At 38.2% G+C, this 20,213-nt stretch overlaps 1 protein-coding gene across 2 annotated transcripts in view; it reads left to right on the top strand.

Annotated features, from left to right (window-relative positions):
* The first annotated feature begins 409 nt into the window (after positions 1–409).
* LOC110156356 (long-chain-fatty-acid--CoA ligase 1-like) overlaps positions 410–20,213 on the top strand; it is a 30,733-nt gene continuing 10,929 nt past the window's right edge. Inside the window, exons 1-9 of one of the 2 annotated variants that reach the window (XM_055159258.1) lie at positions 424–461; positions 3,889–3,999; positions 8,281–8,381; positions 16,554–16,789; positions 18,615–18,729; positions 19,283–19,347; positions 19,422–19,523; positions 19,778–19,877; positions 19,992–20,167. In XM_055159258.1, coding sequence (XP_055015233.1) covers positions 16,604–16,789; positions 18,615–18,729; positions 19,283–19,347; positions 19,422–19,523; positions 19,778–19,877; positions 19,992–20,167 — 744 coding nt within the window. In that variant the 5' untranslated portion in view covers positions 424–461; positions 3,889–3,999; positions 8,281–8,381; positions 16,554–16,603. Of the gene's footprint in view, positions 462–3,888; positions 4,000–8,280; positions 8,382–16,553; positions 16,790–18,614; positions 18,730–19,282; positions 19,348–19,421; positions 19,524–19,777; positions 19,878–19,991; positions 20,168–20,213 lie in introns of both variants that reach the window. The other variant, XM_020920564.2, reaches the window with a different exon arrangement.

The following is a 20,213-nucleotide window of genomic DNA, read 5'->3' on the forward strand; positions in this document are numbered from 1 at the left end:
TACTTTATATTATTATTACTATTATTTTAATTATTATTATTATTATTTTATTTTATAGTATTTCATTTTTTGAATAGCAAACATTTGGTTAATTACATACTTATTACTATTGTAAATGTATAATTTTGAAGCTCAACTTTGTACACTAATAAATGGACAATGGTTTGTGTTTTATAGTCATCTAACTGCACCCAAAGGCTCGCCCTCTTTCTTAGAATCGTCTCAATTTCTTGCGGCCGCTAAAATGAGCAGCTCTGGCATATTTGTTTCGTAAAGGAGCTCACCGGAGGAAAAAAGTTGGAGACCCCTGTTTTAATTAAGGTCTGTTGTGTATGTTTTATTTTGAAGTAACCGCGTTTTTTTTTCTTGAGCGACTTTTATTGTGTTGCGCCACGTAGCGGAAGTGCCGGCGCCTTTCGTTCTCTGAGGCGCGTGGTGGAGACACAAGCCGCTACAAACAGGTGCGAAAAGTTTCAATACCGACAATTTAACACGATCTATGCACATTTTACTCAACAAAATCACTCTTATAGTCCATTTCCTAACTTATCCTTGTAAATTCTGCTTAATAACTTAGTCTGAACATTGTGTATCGGGCTAAACTCTCAAAGTCTGTTAATGACATAATTTCCCATTGATTTGAACCGCTATTTTTTAATTTATGTGATAAATAACACTGTTTTTAGTCAAATGCATTAACAGCTATCCACACGATGCATTGTAAACGTAAATGTTAATAATTCATTGAAACTCAGTCTTCTTGTTTGACCTTCTATGTTATGGCTCCATAATGTGATTGTAGGTGCCTTTGTAGCTTGGATACAGTGTTATTGCACAACTTTAGCTCTTATTTTTGCACCTTTCTGATTGTTTCTGGCACTGGGGATTGTCTAAATATGATAAGAGTCCTTACTGATCAACAAACACCGTTTTAAGGGCGAATTGACCCCCCAAAGTCATAGTGTTACGTTTGTGCTAATATTTAATTTAACTGCATTGTTGTGTGCACGTGGTTTCTATACGTGTTGCTATATTTTGGTCTCCTCTATAATTTTGTTAAGCAATTCATATTAATGCGTTTTTTAGTTGTTTGTTTTGCCATGTTTGACCTGTCATTTGTGTTTTTTTTAATCTATATACTTATATTCAAAACTTTTCTATTATATCTTAAATTCATTGCAAATAACTTCTTTAATTATTATAGACTGTTTAATTCTGCTTTAAAATCGAATTCTATTTAATACAAGATTCATTATTTGAAATATAGGTAAACATTTATGCCATACAGTGTCAAAAGAAAGTAATTTTGTTCTGTTCTTTAAAAAGAATTGTTTATATATTGCAGAATTCGACTGTAAATCTTATGTTACCGATGTATAGTGTTTATTGATGCTGTTTGCTATGTTTAGGAGTGTTCACTATCTTGAATGACACGTCAAGGAGAGTCATACACACACGCTGCACACACGCTGCGGCACAGACCAGGTTTTGAGGTGAAAGGTCATCGAGTTGTGATTGGTCGACAGCTCTCACCCGGCTCCTCTGTGATTGGTGTTTTGTTTTGTTTTTTGCCTTTTTGCACATGTATATTTGACAGTTATGCATATTTCCCCAATGAATTATTTTAGTTTTTAGGTTTGTTTTTTATTCAGTGAACTGCAGGAGACTTTGCTTTGAACTGAGACTGATTTGGGTTTTGAGTTGTTAATCTGGATTAGTCCAGTTTCCAGATCTGTCCTGGTTTAGATGTGGTTTTAAGCATGTTTTAGGGTGCTTTTTTAGATGGCCATACTTGCACAATTGGGACTAAACTCAAACAGGACCAAACCAATCCTAAAACCTGGACCTAACCAGACCAGGACTGAACCGGGACTGAACCAGGACTGGACTGTGACTGAACCGGGACCGGACCGGGACTGCGCCAGACCTGCACCAAACCCAGACCATCAGCCTGAGTATATGTATCCTTATTGGCTTATGTTTGTCTATGAATTGTGACATCTGGCAAGAGAACTTTAATCATTTTTTACAGTTTTAAAAGTGCATTATGTAACTTTTTGGATAGTGTCCAGCACCTACCTGCTTGTCTTCATGGAGATGTCATTGCGTTACCTAAGAGTTTCACAATATACAAGAATATACAAGACAAGTAAGGGACCCCAAGAGGTATTGAGCTCTTGAAATGTTGTATAGTGCACCTTATTAAATAACTGTGAAAACCTTTCTCTTAGTTATTTCCTGTAGACTATAACCTTATTACTGTAGGATTATGATCCTACTAATTCAAGACACATGTCACGGATATACCCCGGGACTTGGCTGCCATGGAGTTTATAAACAAAACACTAACAGAGGAACAAATCTTGAGTGTGCAGTAAGTTAAGGAGGCCTGGAGGCAGAAGTCTGGACCTACACTGCAAAATAATCATTAACCTGCTGCTTACACATGTCCAGTTATTATTGACTTACACAACTCAAAGCTGTAACCACACTGATAATTCACTGTAGCAATGTGTATTTAGTCCTTCACCTACACTAGAAATACACACGGTAGGGGGTGGTAGTGGCTCAGTGGGGGAGCGCTCGCCCAAAAATCAGAAGGTTTGTGGTCTGAAAGTAGCGTGATATTGCATACATTTGCATAGCCAGTATAATCAGATAACCCAATAATTTAATCTGATTTTGGTGTGTATTAAATCTGATCAAGAACATGTCTGTTCATAAGTGGTATTGCGATTGTAATAAGATTAGTAATTAATTAGTAATTAAATTAGTTTTTAAAGGTCCTGTATTATGCAAGATTGAGTCCTGTAAGATTTTACCCATGTTATAATGTTGTTACCTCCTCAAAAACATGCCTGGAGTTGTGTTTTGGTTCATTCACACATGTTTGAGTAACCTTTAATTAGTCCTTTTTTATTGGTAATTCCTGAGCACATGTATGTTTCAATTGTCCGAATGATTCTAGTGAAGGTGTATGGAGTTTAAAAACACAATTAACCTGTATTACCACGTGACATTAGAGGGTGGAACAGAGTGTTTTGTTTGAAAGAAGAACTCAGCCTATATATATACAGGGTTTGTGTGTTAAATGTGAGTGAAACACAACTCCAGGTCTGTTTGTGATGTGGAAACTGCATTAGAACAGAGGTCAGAAAATAATGTCATATGGGCCCTTTTAAATAAGGGGGTTCTAGTCAAAGTTTACATTTTAAACACACACAGAATTGAAGAAAAAAAAACTGAAATCTGAACTGACTATTACCAGAACCGGTTTGTGCAGATCTAAATTACAGGGTTAGACGTTTTTATGCAGAATAAGACAGAGACTTTTTGTTGAGGAAATGATAGTACTTAGACAACTGCAGCCTTTGTGATTTGCTAATTGCATGAAAATTTATCTCAAATTGATCTAAATCTTGGTGCCCTAAAGCAAAAGTATATATTAAAGGTGAAATGGACCCTCCACCAGAAAGGTTACGCAATGAATGCACCTTTAAAACATATTAGCAAAGTGAACTGGTCTTTTGCCAATGTGGTTTTGTCATTATATTTACCCCCCTATGATGACACACTGTACAGACATGTTCCTCACACACAGTTGCATCACGTAGTATTGCAGGCTCAGTGCACCCAAACCTCTGCTGGGTTTAACACTGCCCCCGTGGACTCCATCAGGTCATTCACCAGAACACTCACTCAGTGCACAGATCAGTTGCCCCTGAACTAGAGTCTAATTCAGAATCTATTCAAGAGCATTTAAAGGGCTCATATTACACTATTTCTGATCTATGCTCTAATGTCATTTTCTCATCACAAACACACCCACATTCGTGTTGTTTCATTCACACACTTTCCCTGTATATTTAGGCCAAGTTCTTTTCTCAGGTTGAATCCACCCCGTTCCGCCTTGTGATCATGTGGTAATGCAGGAAGAGATCCACTGTGGATAATTTTAGACCTGAAATTTTCCGATCTCTACTAAACAAACGTTAAAAGGTAAGTGTTAACTTGAAAACTAACACTACATAACACTACATGACAACACAAGGTGGAACAGAGCATTTTGAGCTTTGGAGATGCTTTGGACTAATTATACAGGATTATTAAAACGTGTGAATGAAACAAAACATAACCTCAGGAATGTTTTTGATGAAGTAACAACATAACTTAAAGCTCATGAGTCAATTTTACGTAATATAAGAGCTTTAATGTTTTTTTGTGTTTTTTTTTTTTCAAAATTTTCTCTTTATAGTTTTTGTTTGTGGGTCTAAATATGAGGAGGTCAAGGCCTGAGCAGGTGGCATAGTCAGCAGTGACGTTTGACCTTTCACCTCTAGAGTGTTGGTTAGATGGCTTTTGTAAAAAGAAGCTGACTACTCACTACTGATTGCTATGTAATTACATAAATACTATTTACTACAGTATAAAGGAAATATAACCACTGTAATCTTCCCACTTCCCAGTTAAACTTTAGAAGCTGAAGTTAGGAAACTAATTTAAATGGAAAGACAGTTCACTCACTAATATGAATGTGATGTTTGTGAGTGTTGGTGATGGTCAGAGGGGTTGATGGTGCAGATTGGCAGCCTCACTTCCACCACTATGTCTTAGGACAGCTGTGGCTACAATACATGCATCAAGAATCTCGGACTTCCAGTCATTGCACAATGCATACTGGGAAGGATTTTCAGTGGGATGTGTCTATTGACAAAGCCGATCTTTTCAAGTCTTTTGAACCATATCACTTTTGTTTCTGGTTCTGATATTGTCATATTTTAGTTTTGGGATTCAGACTTTGTTAATTGTGTGGTTATTGGATCCTAACAGTAGAAAACGGCTCGAGAAATGTGTTTGCGAATTCCAAAGATGCAAAAGGAAATCAGATGTGTGTGACTGCAAACCTCTGTTCAAACTGTTTCTCTTCCCAACAGAATTGAAAAATAGTGAAAGGTGAAGGCGATGGGCAGGATTGATCCAACATACAAAATGTTCTCTACAAACTTGATGATTTAGGCAGTCAAAGGTTTCCTTTTTGGTCATTCCTCTGGGTCAGCCCATCGCCTTCACCTTCCACTATTTTTCAATTCCGTTGGGAAGAGAAACGGTTTGAACAGAGGTTTGTAGTAATACACATCTGATTCCCTTTTGCATTTATGGAGTTCGCAAACACATTTCTCGAGCCATTTTCCACTGTTAGGATCCAACAACCACAATTATCGATATCTGAATCCCAAAACTAAAATATGACTATATCAGAACCAGAAACAAAAGCGATATGGTTCAAAAGACTTGAAAAGATCGGCTTTGTCAATAGACATATCCCACTGGGAAAACAAACATGGTGGTTTGATGCTCACTTTTTCAGAAAATCCTTCCCAGTATGCATTGCGCAATGACCGGAAGTCCGAGATTCTTGATGCGTGTATAGTATCTTAACAGCACAGAGTGTGGAGTGAATGAAGAATGCACTGTGGGTGCCTTGAAATGTGCCGTGTCTTTAATTCTTAAAAGCAGACATATTGTGCTCATGTGTACTATAGTTCTAATCCCTAAGACCCGTGGATCATTATGTTTATATTTTGCACATTTTAAATCATAATATTGATCTAAAATCACTGAAAGAAACAATTGCGCCAATTTCTGCGTTGGAAAACTGTGGTGTCCCATGGGTGCTGAAGTTGGAGTAAACGTCATCACAACAAAGCGCTGCATGCTGTGAGCCCTTCCTATGGATAGTTGCACGTCACACTAGTGAGCCTTAGTTGTACTAAAATGCATATCAAATTGGAGAACGAAATAGGTCCAGACCATTTGATGTGAAGCGATGGAGGTGAAAACGGGAGTTGACTGGCAAGATAGCATTTTGAAAATAAGCAACAAAAGATTGCTCAAACACGAATCACAAAACACTGCAAATTCAACTTTGACTGGGTGAACAGAAGAGGAAACTATTATAGCATGGTAAAAAGCTCTGAAAAGTCTTTTGTAAAATAGATCTACTTTAAGAACAGGTTTTCAGTGGGTGCTGGTCTATTGTTTAAACTAAACTAAAGCTTAATTGTGAACTCTCAGCTCATTGTGTTTTATTGCATTGGTGGAGCTAAATATAAGAGTCTATATTTAGCTGAAGGTCATCTGCTATAGCCTCTCTTGTGTCAGTGTGTACAAAGGACTCAGGTTTGACTCTGTGTCTCTGGTTGACTCGATATAAACTTTTATCTGATTGGCTGCACTGGGCACTAGGGCAAAGGGCACCGGGGCAAAGGGGAGGACCACTTTGAACTCCAGTAACATCAGAATCAGACAAGTCATGACCAGGGTTACGGGCATTTGGGATGTTACGACACTGTTAACTCCAGGGGCTGGGTATCATTAAGAAGTTGCCGATACAATGCATATCTCAGTACATAGGCCACGACACAGTGAGCTTTTGATTTGATACGATATATTTCAAATCTAAGTGTTTGTTTAAACTTGTGCAGGGTTATTTGAATGAAGTTTAGACAGTGTCATGGCAATCAGAAATGTTCTTGTAAGAGGTAGGGCTTTCTGAGTACTTTTCCTTTGTTTCCTATAGCACTGTAATTACATATATCTGCTTCTCATTCAGTCTGAAAGCTGAATTTTCTTTTTGGTTATTTTTTGGCTATAAGATCAGATTGTAACATGTGTGTGTAACATTTCAGTTGGGGGTCCATCCCCTGCTTGTTTCCAATGGATATGTCACTGCTGTGCTTCAAAATGTTCCATAGTATGACATTAAACAGCTCTCCCTTACATTTATTCAATCATAGGTAGTTTTATTGCTCAAAAATATCTAGAAAATCAGGCATTCTGACTGTGAGCAGGGTTGCATCTTCACAGATCTGACCTGTAACTTAGGTTAACTCATAGTTTTTTAACAATATTGTAGATTTAGAATAGTTTTTGAGGTTTAAATCTGCTATTGGATTATTATTGTGTCAATGGCGTAAATTATTTCCACATTGTCTATATTATATCTATATTATATTATTGTCTATACCTGTACTTACTTCAGCTATGTATCGTACTTGCCTCATTTGCCTTATTTGACATCAGTTTCTTGCTATTTCTGCTACTTATTTAGAATTTATTGCACAATTTCTCTTTATAATTATATTTACATTATACATTACATTACATTATAATATGCTGTGAGCTACTGTGTCCAAATAATTTCCCTTGTGGATCAATAAAGTCTAATTACTTCAAAATTTGTTGTCATGACAGATTTAATGTCATGGCACCTAGAGATAGACATATAGCTTGGCCGATATATTGGGCCGATATTTAGGGATGTAAAAGAATAGAACAGAATAGAAAGCCTTTATTGTCATTATACAATAGTATAATGAAATTCAGAGCTGCTCCGTTAAAGTGCAAGAATCAACAATTAACAAATAAAACAAATCAACAGTTCCCATTCAGCATGGTGACAGTTTTGGGGAAGAAGCTGTCCCTGAGTCTGTTGGTCCTAGCTGGTATTGACCTGAAGCGCCTGTCAGAAGGCAACAGTTTGAACAGGTGGAGTCCAGGGTGTGTATTGTCTTTAATTATTTTCCTCGCTCTGCTGAGACAGCGAGAGTTGTATAACGTGGTCAAGGAAGGCAGAGGGCAGCTAATAATGTCCTGTGCAGTGTTGGTGACTCTCTGCAGACACTTCCTGTCACCTTCTGTGCTGCAAGTAGAGTGCCACACTGTCACTGCATAGGTCAGCAGGCTCTCAGTGGTGGAACGATAGAAGGTCACCAGCAGGCTTATGTTAATAACCAAAATATCATATATCATCAGAACTCGCAATAATATCATGGACTGTCACAATATATTGAATTGCAAGGTTTTTCACTTTTCAGTTTTTAAAAAAAAGAGGGAACTGCATAGGCCATGATCCTTTACTTCATTTAGTACACAATAGAATCACTTATTAAGCACTTTTAAATCTTATTTCTTTGCGGTGTGACAGTAATGATTCATACTGAGGACTGGTCAAGGTATTTAAAAAGGAAAAATTAGCGTATGTACAATTCTGTTAACCTCTCCAAAATATCACAGTCATTATCATACCGTAAGATGCCCAGCCTTTTCGATTCACATAATGTAGAGGCAAGTTTGTACAATTCAAAACTATCAGCACATTCTCGTACTCACGTAGCATACGAGTAGTCATAGCACTGTGTCACTGATGAGGTCATTGATTTTGGTGAATCCTGAGCGTGTTTTGTCACACTTTGACCTCTGACATTTGCCCTCTGACAGGCAGCCCCGGGTCATAACTCTGGTCGGGTGCATGACGGTTACTGCTGTTTCTCCAAAGGGCTCCACCAAAACCACAGCTGCAGCCTCCTAAAGATCTACAGGTGAGTGATGAGCGGGTTTCAACTTTGGTTCTTTTTCTGTACTACAATGTTATTTCAATTCAATTCAATCTTTATTAAGAACACATGATATCTGGTTCATAGTATTAAGACAATAGTAAGAATAAAAAGATAAATACAGTGCATGTTATAATGTATACAGACAAGAGCGCCAGTGTCTCCACAGCTTAGAGGTGAATCTGACAGAGCTCCTCACAGGACACACTAGAGCTTCAATGATTTGATTACTCAGATTCATTGCTCTACACATAAATTAATAAATACAACACCTGATTATGACAACACAGGGTCTCACATCACAATTTACAAACATTTCACTGGCGCTACAAAACCCCGGCACTTTCAGTAATATTCTCAAAGAGTCGTTATACGCCACTGTCAAACTCTGCAAACTGTTTTTCTTATAGTTGCGTCAAAGATGCGCAGTATACAAAGGTGAGCAAAAACATTTAAAAAGTGCAATTTTGACATGACTGGAGCACATGGAGAACTACTGACCCTAAAAGAGTCAGAAGTAGAATCACCCCATTTCACCTGCACGGACTGACAGGTATACCAGAAAATAAGTATTCTAATGAGGTACCCTGGAACACCTCGGTTTGTTAATTTGTTGAATAGTTTCCCATGATTAATCCGGCATCTCCTTCAGTGCAAATATACATGTGTCAGTGCCATGACCATGCTTAAAGCCAAACGGATTAGCCGTAGTGTACAGATATGGCTCGAGTCTGGTTAACAGAATCCTCTCTAGCACCTTTGACAATGAGCTAGCCAGTGCTATTGGCCGATAATTGTTAATGTCACTAAGTTTACTCATTTTATTTTTGACAACAGGAACCAAAACAATAGACAGGAGAGACTCTGGCAAGAGGCCATGGACCAGGAACCCAGTAAAGCAGATGGCTAGGAGTGGATACAGCTTAGCACTAGCAAACTTCAGGTGTTCAGATGTCACCTGGTCTATCCCACTGGATTTGTTATTCTTTAGTCTAGAGACAGCATCAAATACCTCTTGAGGAGTAACTATAACCCCTGCGTGGTTTTCTACAGCCTCAATCACATTTACATTGCTTTTAACACAATTGAACAAGTCATAGTAAAAATTCCTCCAAAACTGACAGATATCCTTAGAGCTACTCACACCATTAACATTAGATGGGAGAGAAGTTCTACATCTGTTTAACATTTTGATCTCTTTCCAGAAGTCATTGTATCCATTGTTTTGCAATTTTGATGCAAGAGAGTTGGCCCTTAAGGTGTTTTCATTCCTCCTAATATACCTAAGAGCATATTTAAACTTAGAATTAGCCCGTTTTTTCCCTTCAAAGACAGGTCCATATCTAGGCCTTCCAGCAGCAACCCAAGCCTTGAAAGCCTGCCGTGCTTCAGCGTGAAGCTCTTCAACAAACTTGTTCCACCCAGGTTTACCACTATGACCATTACCCCTCCTTTTACATAGAGCCCAGGCAGACATAATAAGAGCATTCACAACAGTGTCATATAGGAGGCCCAGATGAGCACCATGTTCAGAATTGGTGCAGTTAGCATTGCGGCATAATATGACATCTCTAGGAAGCACAGTATCCTTGAGACTTAACTCAGTTCTTTGAGTGTAGGCATAGACTTCTTCACAAGAAAGACTGGACCAGTCTGGGCACTCCCATTTGCCACCGTTTACAGGGGTACTCAAAGGGGTCAGTTTAGGAACATTTTCTACATTAAAATTAAAAGTAAGTGGCATATGATCATATGTAGCCATATTGTACTCAATCAGCATTTTTACAATGGAAGCATGTGCATCAGCAGTGGTCGAGCCAGGATGTAGTGTGCCACGCATCACTGACATATAGCTACCAGCAGGCAGGAGCTCCTCACTGGACAATACAAGTCCACTTTTATCACAGAACTGTTTCAAATGTTTGCCAAAGGAAGATCTACTATCAGAAATGTCAGCATTCATATCTCCAACTATGTAAATGCAAGAACAGTCCAAGTCCTCAATGAAAGCAAGAATACATGCCAGTCTATTCAGATACTCATCCTCGTTCTCCACACACTCATATGGTGTATATACGTTCAAAATAATAAATTTAGCATCATTACAATGAAATTCCAGACCAATAGCCCAGTTCACACCAAGTCTCAGTACCTTAATCAAACAGTCATAGTTTTTACGCCAAAGGATGGCAACGCCACCAGAAATTCTGCCTTTAATCAGTTTATAGTCAAGGTCAGTAGTGGATTCTCCTTCTCTGTGAAAATCCTTATGTAATCCATTGAGCTTATCAAGGTCCTGTTTGGCTAAAAAAGTCTCTTAGATGCACAAAACATCGCAAGTTTCAAGGAACTTATCCACAATAATACGCCGTGCTTTATCCCCATCACAGTGTCCAACACGCAGACCGCGCGCATTATAGGAGACAACAGAGAAAGACATTTTCATTTATGTTTTTAGCTTCTGCTCAGTGCTCTCGTTTACCGAGCTGCCAACAGGGCGAATTCCATGTGTAGCCGAGAGTTGAATTGCGCCTGAGGGCTGTGCCCTGCCACCGGACTCATGCGTGCCCCTCGGTCGCCGTGCTTCGTAGTAACTGTGTATGTACGCCCCGACTGGCCACAGGTCAGGGTCGTACATTACGGCAATATCAGTACATTCAGCCGTAACATGAAACGAACTATAACGGCTCTGTGCAGAAGTAATCTTTGTGCACATAACGGATTTGTTATTTAATTTCAAATATTCATGCAATGTCTCAGCTTCAAGTGCAGGATCAAATCGAGTGGCAAACAAACTCACCCGCTTCGTTCTTACCGCCTGGATGCTGCTAGCAGTGCTAGCTACACAGATCCGATTTTTTTCAAATGTGACCCAGGACACTTGGATATGTGCTCCTAAAACCGATACATATCTGATCTTTTGACTTGCGACTTCAGTCTGAACGGCCAAGGCGCATTCATCCCACCTACACGTTATCAACAAGCCACAAATGCACACAAATGTTTTTCTCGTCATACGAAAATTGTTAATGAACTCCGTGTCACTGAAGCGAAGCACATCACCACTCACCACTCTTGGCTACGTCTCTGCATCCACACGTTCCTTTCAACGGACTGTCCCACAAAATGCCATGGCCAAAATTCTCACCCTTTTCCTCCTCAATGTCCTCCTTACAACAATTAAGTTGTACTTGTTCCGACTCCGGTACGAGAGGAACTTTAAAATCTCCAGGTGCTCAATGCTCGCGTTCATGTTTGGACAACTTTCGTAAACACAGAACACGCTCGCTGTGGTTGATGTCGTCGTGTCCTCCAGTGCACATGCGGGACACTTTCAGGCTGTTTACTGTTCACACTGGAGATCACATACAAGTCGCATTTAATTGGAAATGTGAACAACCTCGCAAAAACATTGGATTTCACAAAAAAATCGGAATTGAGCGTTAAGCCCTGCAGTCTGAACGTAGCCATAGACTCTGAGCTTCTTTGAACACAGTCTGACCAGAAAGAACCGACTTATCTTAAACTGCATCAGCTGATTTGTGCTGTTAAACAAGTCAATTTCAAGTCACTCTCATGTGTTTTTGTTGAAACTCTCCCAGCGTTTTCTGTTTTATTGTTTTAGCTTTTATACATTAGCTGCGTTTTTATTTCCGTTACCAATGGTACGTGGTAGTTTAAAAAGGCTGAATATAGCTAATCTGGAAATGTATGTCTGTAAGTGCACATGCGGGACACTTTTGGGCCGTTTAATGTTCACACTGGAGATCACATACAAGTCGCATTTAATTGGAAATGTGAACGACCTCGCAAAAACATCGGATTTCACACAAAAAATCTGAATTGAGCGTTAAGCCCTGCAGTCTGAACGTAGCCATAGACCATCACAATATATCAAATTACAAGTTTGACATATCTGGTGTAAACTGTCACAAATAACGCCTTATTTGTGCTTAATTTGTGTCTGCATTTGGGATGAAGTGTTCCATGTTGTTGACATATGTAGACTCTAGAGGGTTTTAGAACTCAGCGCTACTTCCTGCATTTTTGTACTTTTCTTTTCACCTGTTTTTACACAAACTGCCACTTAGAGGTGCACTATGTAACTTCTAAGGTGGAGGATGCATAACCTGCTTGTTTCCAGGGAGATGTTATTTCTCTTCCTGGAATGTTACACAGCGGGACATTTTATAGCTCAAAAATTCCTGTAAAACCATCTGCAGACTTGCTTCTCCATGGATCTGACCATTAACTTGCCTCCATTGTGATTACCTAATTTCATACTGTGGAATAATCTTGGCAAAACTGTAATATCTCCATGGAGACAAGCTGGTGGTGGACCCTATACCAGAAAATTTACACAATGCATTTTTAACTGATGTAAAACTATTTCCTATTGACTACAGGTACCATAGACCAAGAAATAATTAATAAAACAAGAAACGTATGCACTTTCATATAATGAGACTAAATGTCCCCGAGTCACTATGGGGTCTTATTCTGTATTAAACCTGCTGTAACCCTGTACTTTAGACCTGTACAAACATGTTCTGAAATCTTATCACGACACCAAATGCTGCTAAATAGTGCAATAAGAGATCAGTTCAATATTGCCCAATGGATGCTGGAGTAAGTGCACGTATTTTCAGGGTTTTAGTCTTATTTGCAATGACAAAGCATATTCTGTTTTTTATTTTAGTTTACTAGTTTATAATTTAGTCTTCTCTTAAATGTTATGGTCTTTAATCATGTACACAGTGAATTGAATCTTGAAAATAATAAATAATAATAAAAAAAAAAAAAAACTATTTGGACCTTGGTAGAAAATTGGACAAAATTAAGATGAATGCAAAAAGTTGGTCATTTCAGCATGCGAAATAAGACATCCCTGTAGTCTCTCTCAGTTAAAGGTGCTGTACCTGATTTTTACTGTGTTAAAAAGGTGAAAAACAGAACTATAATTCATTTGAAACAGTTTGCAGTGGTCTAACCCTTCACTTACCTTACTGCATTCTGAGCATCCTAATTATTTATCAGGATGAGTTTATAAGCACTTTTCACAACTTTCAGAAGGCAGAAAAACTAAACGACTACCATGCTCACTGCACACTTCCTGATCATCAGACAGTAAAACACTTTATAATTAGATGCAGACAGTCCACCGTGGTTTTATTTTGACCTCAAGATCTGCTTATACAATATATCTATACTGAGGCAAGACACGTTTTGCTTAAATAAATGCACCAGAGACTGTATACCTTATTTTTTGGACTATAAGGCGCACTCAAAATCCTTTTAATTTTCTCAAAAATTGACAGTGCACCTTATGTGTTAATTGTGGTTGTGCTCACTGAACTCGAACAGATTTTATGTGCTACGCGGCGCTCAAAAATCAGTTAAAATGTTTTAGTACGACTTTGGTAAGCTACAAAGCCGCACTGCTTGATGAATTGTTGAAGCATTACTACTACTGTAGTCAGGAGCCTTGCAGAGTAAAGGAGCGAGCTGTTTTTTTCAGTGCTTATAGTTTATGCAAATTAGCCATGTGGTTTTAAGATTTCTTTCTGTAAAAGGTAAACAAATGTGCACAAAGCTGCATTAAACGCATTATTACTCAATGTATATTTAAGTCCTCGTAAGAAATAAAAATCCAAACTTAAATGATCTACCCACATTCACATTCATAATCACCAAGACAGGGAGGCAACGCCGGGCGAGTTACGCCACAATCTTCCAATAGATCGTGGATGCTTGGGTTAAGTGTCAAGGGTCAAGTGTCGTCCGTTTGGTTCGCTTAATGCGCCTTATAATCCGGTGCACTTTATGTATGAAAATAGATGAGAGAATTCAACATCATTGATAATGTGCCTGATAATCCAATGTGCCTTATAGTCCGAAAAATACGGCATATGGACACGGCTAACCTGCTAGCCGCCACATTCCAAATAGGAAGTGAGCATGGGCACGCATCCGGCTCCATCGACACCAAATCACTTTCTACTGAAAAACTGTTGTTCTTCTCTGTCTCATCATATTTGAGTTAAAAATTCATATTAACCGCTTTAAGTGATTTTATTTTGCTATTTTGTCCGTAAATCAAGATATGAACTGTAATAACAGACAAGTCAGGTGCCCTTTTTTCTCCCTCTAATCACTCCCTGCTCAATCGCCTTGCTCCTGATTGGCTCTTTGGTTCACCCCTAAAACTTCAAGCCTTGATGAGCTTCATTTGACTGGACCCAAACACTGTGGGTGACATCACACTCCCTTATGAACTAAACCCCAAAGTAAAATAAAATAAACTTTCATTTGAATTATAAAAATGCAATACCCTCATAACTTTAACATTGTTATATTTAATTAGGTGATAGAAATGATTTTGTATTATTCATTTTGTATATTTCTCATAAACCAAATACAGAACACTGGCACCTGCTCCTTCTGAAAGTGGGGCATAGTTCATTCTATACACCCTGTACACACTGTACACAAGAAGATGATGTCACTTGATATTTTAAAAGTACTTTCACAGCAGTTTAAGGTCAGTTTGTCTCCTGCAGGCTATTCTTATCCTCTGTAGTATTTAACTAGAGCTCACCGACTTATCTACTGCTTATTATCTCAAATCTCATAAACCCAGCTTTGTTTACAATCTAAACCGGTTTATCGTGTTAAATGAGTACCGTAATCTGATTTCTCCCTGGCTGGTCACACATGTGCAGATTTTGATAAGGAAAATTATGCAAAAAGTAAACTAATGTGGCAAACACAAAAATCAATGGGAAATGTTAAAAGATTAAAGGGGCAAATGCAAATTGGGCAACTGCATTTTTTTTCTCATATTGAACTTGGACTTGGACAAACTTTATTCATCCGCAAAGCAAATTATTTGGATTATTTGTAGCTCAGACATCACAATATAATAAATAGAATAACAAAGAGAAAACGTATCAATAGTAATAATACATTCTAAATAAAATAAGTCTAATGTTATTTAACCATCACTTTTTTTTTTATTTAACAAATATAAATTGCGTTCTATCTTAATTACACAAGCATAATTAAGAAGGGCTGCACTTTTCCAAATTTCTTTCTCCAAAGTTAGAACTCTGGGACCATTGTTTACAATATGTAAACAAGGTAACGTTATTGAATCACCTCTACATATTTCATATCTGTTGCCCAGTAAACAAAATTGTAAAAACTAGTAGACAACTTTTGTTTAGAAAAATCTTAAACGTGCATTGTGTCACTTCTCGTGGTGGATCTGTCACCTGCTTGTTTCTATGGAGATGTCACTGCTCTGCCAGGAATGTTCCACAGTAGAGCCCTGCAATCCCACTGGACCCGACACAAAACAGTGTGGTGCAGGACACATTTTGAAAGCTCACTGCAGGAGCGGGTGGGAGTGGGACAGCACAATGCAGGAGTGGCCGCAAACGAAATATGAGTGTAAAGTAATATATACAAATGATGAATTATGCCTGTCATGCAGAATTTGTGCGCGGACAGTCCCCCCACGTCCCCTACGCCGCGCGGACAGTCCCCCCACGTCCCCTACGCCGCGCGGACAGTCTCTCCTCCCATACGTCTCACGGGCTGTGCCACTAAACCAGGACTAAACCAGGTCTAAAAACAGCAATAAAATGGAACTAAAACAGGATTTAGCTAGGTCTTAACCATGCCGCCGGTCTGCCCACCGCGCCTCCTCCTTTACGCAGCCCAATTCCTTTGGTTTCTCCATTTTTGATAGAGCTTAAGAAAGCAAAGGTTCCCATCCTGCGGGACTTGCGGGTGGGAGTGGGACAAAATATTGCAGATGCGGGACTGAAAATTACAATTCTTTGCGGGAGCGGGACTGAAAATTCTGTTCCGCACAGACCTCTATTCCACAGTATGACATGAAACGGCTTTACCCCACATTTATTCAATCACAGGTGGTTTAGGTCAAAAACACCTAGAAAAACAGGCATTCTGACTGTGAGAGGGGTTCGCCTTTCCACAGATCTGACCTCTAACTTGATCTGTGCAAATATTAGGTATTTAATATAAGTATTTTTAGTACAATTTTAAATAGTAGAATGTGTAATCTAACCTTTCATTTGAACTTTAATATTTGTTGTCTGTCTGTCTGTCTGTCTCTCCCCCTCTCTTTAGGCCCCTCCTCCTCCTCCTCTCAGGCTCCACCCCCTTCACATTATCGCACCATGAATCAGGAGTTACTACAGAAGTTGCGTTTGCCAGATCTGGATGAGATCGGCCAGTACCTGCGCTCCTTCTCCACTCCGGCTCTCGTCAGCGTTGGTGCCGTTGCCATGGCGTACTTTCTGGCTACACGCTCCAAGCCCCTCCCACCGGCCTGCGACCTCCAGAAGCAATCTGTAGAAGTGAAGGTGAGGTTTTTTGGTATTTAATTTTAATAATAAATGACACATAGTTATGTTCACAATATGTTGATTCTAAAACATTGAAAAAAATTATGATTTTTTTTATTTATTTTTTGGTCTGAAATATACTTAAAGGCTCGGTAACTGATTTATCCTCTTTTACTGTAATTTTAAACAATTTTCAGTGGTTCAAAGTTACTCTTCACTTACCTTATGCATTCAGAGCATCTTAATTCTCCACAATGAGTTATATTGTTCAGCAGTTACCATGGTGGCACAATGCACACATTAGCCAACAATGCTAAAAAAAAAAAAAGTTTTAAGATGGTCTAAAAACTCAAGAAAAATTCAAAATGGATTTAAACATCACATTTTCAGTGACTAACTGAAAAACTGTTGGTTAATGTTAGCTGGCTTGTGACTGTAATTTAATTTGAGATGGGCTTGGTTAATCATGCCATCAAATCATGCCCTCTGTTGTACTTCCAGCTAAAACAGTGCTTTCTGGTCAGATTGTGTTAAAATAAAACTCATCTTAACTTTAACTTGAGTAACAGCTTCAGACAGAGCGGTGCTTCACCCCCCCCCCCAGAGAATGTTGATGACATCATCTGCAAAGTGAAATTTTCACAACTCAGTCAGTCACAAAAATTAGCATTCTAACTTGCATTTGCTGATAAACGGACAGTATAATACTTTCTAATTTGTGCAGTAGGGCTAGTGCAATAACTTGGACACTTTATGGTTGTGCACAAATGGACAATGGACAACAATAATAGACACATGTCCATATCATGTTGTGATGAGCTCTGACTGTAGTGTGAGTGTAACTGTTTTTAAGCTCAAGACCAATATCCTCTTTTGGACAATAAAGTTGATCTTATCTTAATCAGATGCAAACAGCAAACAGTGGACACATTTTGACCTCAAGAGCTGCTTATGTAACATGTCTATACTGGGACAAGACAAATATTGCTCAAATACATTGGATTAAAATCAAATACAGGACCTCCGTTATGCAAACATTATTGACTGAGGCATTTATGAAATAACTAAACGTGCTGAATATGAGATTGCTGCAGCCACTGATCTGAGCTCAAATGCCTTCACTTGGACAGTAGTTTTTACAATTTATCTCCTAATGTAATTTCATATTGTGCACATTTTTACTGTAATTTGTTAACTTCATCTAAGAGGAATGAGGAAGATATTGGTCTTAAAATAGGCTTGAATAGATGAAGACTGTTTTATTATGAGCTACCAGAGCTCAGAGAATAACTAATGCCAAGCAAAAGATAAAAACTTGTGCCCACTGTGTTTAAGTATTAGTGCCCAATCAGGGGAAGTTAGTTTTGAATGAATTATGATTTTTTTTTTTTATATATATATAATCTAAAATAAATATTTATTTTAATAATGCAACACGGAGCTAATGTTTTCCTGAACATGGGACTGAACCAGGACTTGTTTTTTTTTTTTTTTTTGCATTATCTTGATAACGATGTACAAAAGAATCACTTTATATACCCTTGTTTGGCAGATTACACTAGACATTTTTGATATATTTTATTTTGAATCCTCTCCACTTGGTGTCCTTTTTAGTGTCACTAAAAACCCGGCTGTAATGAAGACAGTCATGCGTGATGTCACGTAGTACCTGAATTTGCAGCAGCCACTGGAGGCAGCACACACTCGGCTTTGACAGTTTTTGAACACAAAGCTGCAAATAATAATATATGCATATACACAGTTGGGTAGCAAAAAAAAGTTGAATTAATATTAATATTTCTTAGCATTTAGTGTCTCCAAAGCTAAATCTTCTCTTTTCCAGGGAGGAGGTCTGGCTCGGCGCTCTGTGCTTTCTGATGGAGATGAGCCCATGACACATTTTTACAATGATGCTAAAACCATGTACGAGTTCCTCCTCAGAGGGGCTCGCGTCTCAAGTGAGTCAATCAAAAAAAGATGTATTATTATTATATATTTAAAGATGCAATATATTTTGAACGGTTTAGAGGTCCAAGGTTCTTCCTCACTTACCTTATGCATTCAGAGCATCATATATATGTATATATGTGTATATATATATAATATATATATATATATATATATATATATATATATATATTATATATATATATATATATGTGTGTGTGTGTGTATGTATATATATATGTATATTATATATGTATGTATATATATGTGTGTGTGTGTATATATATACATATATACACATATATATATATACATACACACACACACATATATATATATATATATATATATATATATATATATATATATATACATATATATATATATCTATCTGGTATATCCCCTTTTAACTGTTTATTACTGCTGCTACTGCTTTATTACATACTTAGTTACTACTGCTGTTACTACCAATGTTACTGCTACCATTTTGACAACAACTGCTTGTACTATTTACTTCTACTACTATTGTTTTCATTCATACATTGGTCTCTCTCCTGTTTCCAGATAATGGTCCATGTTTGGGCTCCAGAAAACCCAAGCAGCCATATGAATGGCTCTCCTACAAAGAGGTGTGACTCTGAGATTGAAATATGTTTTTAGTAATAGTTTATACGTTTAGAGTCTGATGAATCTGTGTTTTTAGGTTATCCAGCGGAGTGAAAACCTGGGATCAGCCTTTCTGCACAAAGGACACTCGAAAACTAAAGACCCGTACATTGGAATCTTCTCCCAAAACAAACCGGAGGTACAAACTTTTATTTAAAGGTGTACAATGTAACTTTTCTGGTGGGGGATCTGTAAATGATGTATTTTATTGTTAGTAGGCTAGTTTCTTTACAGATCTAACCTGTAACTTTGCCTAGTTACATCTCCTCCTATTAAAACTCATTGGGCCTTGACTGGTTCATGACACATAATGAAAAAATATATATATATTTTGTAAGGAAATATACTTGTGTTTTGATTGCATGTTTTTTTTTGGTTTTTTTTTTTCCCCAGTGGACTCTGACAGAGCTGGCCTGCTACACATACTCTCTGGTGTCTGTGCCTCTTTACGACACTCTGGGAACAGAAGCTATCTCCTACATCATCGAGAAAGGTACAACATCATAAACATAAGTGCAGACAGAATGAAATGATAGTTTTCAAAGGGACTTTGTCAAAATGTTCCTCTTGACCTGTTCACTCATCTTTGCTTTCTGTCTGTCCACAGCCTCCCTCTCCACCATAATCTGTGACGTGGAGGAGAAAGTGAACATGGTGCTGGAGTGTGTGGGTGATAAAACTCACTCTGTGAAAACCATTGTCCTGATGCAGACGCCCAGTCAAGACCTCATCAAGAAGGGACAAGATGCAGACATCGAGATCGTCAGTCTGCAAGAGATGGAGGTTTGTACTTTAGTCTGTTTAGTGAATGTTTCAGTTTAACGTTCAG

This window comes from Boleophthalmus pectinirostris, unplaced genomic scaffold, assembly GCF_026225935.1.
Source record: "Boleophthalmus pectinirostris isolate CB_2022bp ecotype Guang Dong unplaced genomic scaffold, ASM2622593v1 HiC_scaffold_23, whole genome shotgun sequence".
Classification (NCBI taxonomy): domain Eukaryota; kingdom Metazoa; phylum Chordata; class Actinopteri; order Gobiiformes; family Gobiidae; genus Boleophthalmus; species Boleophthalmus pectinirostris.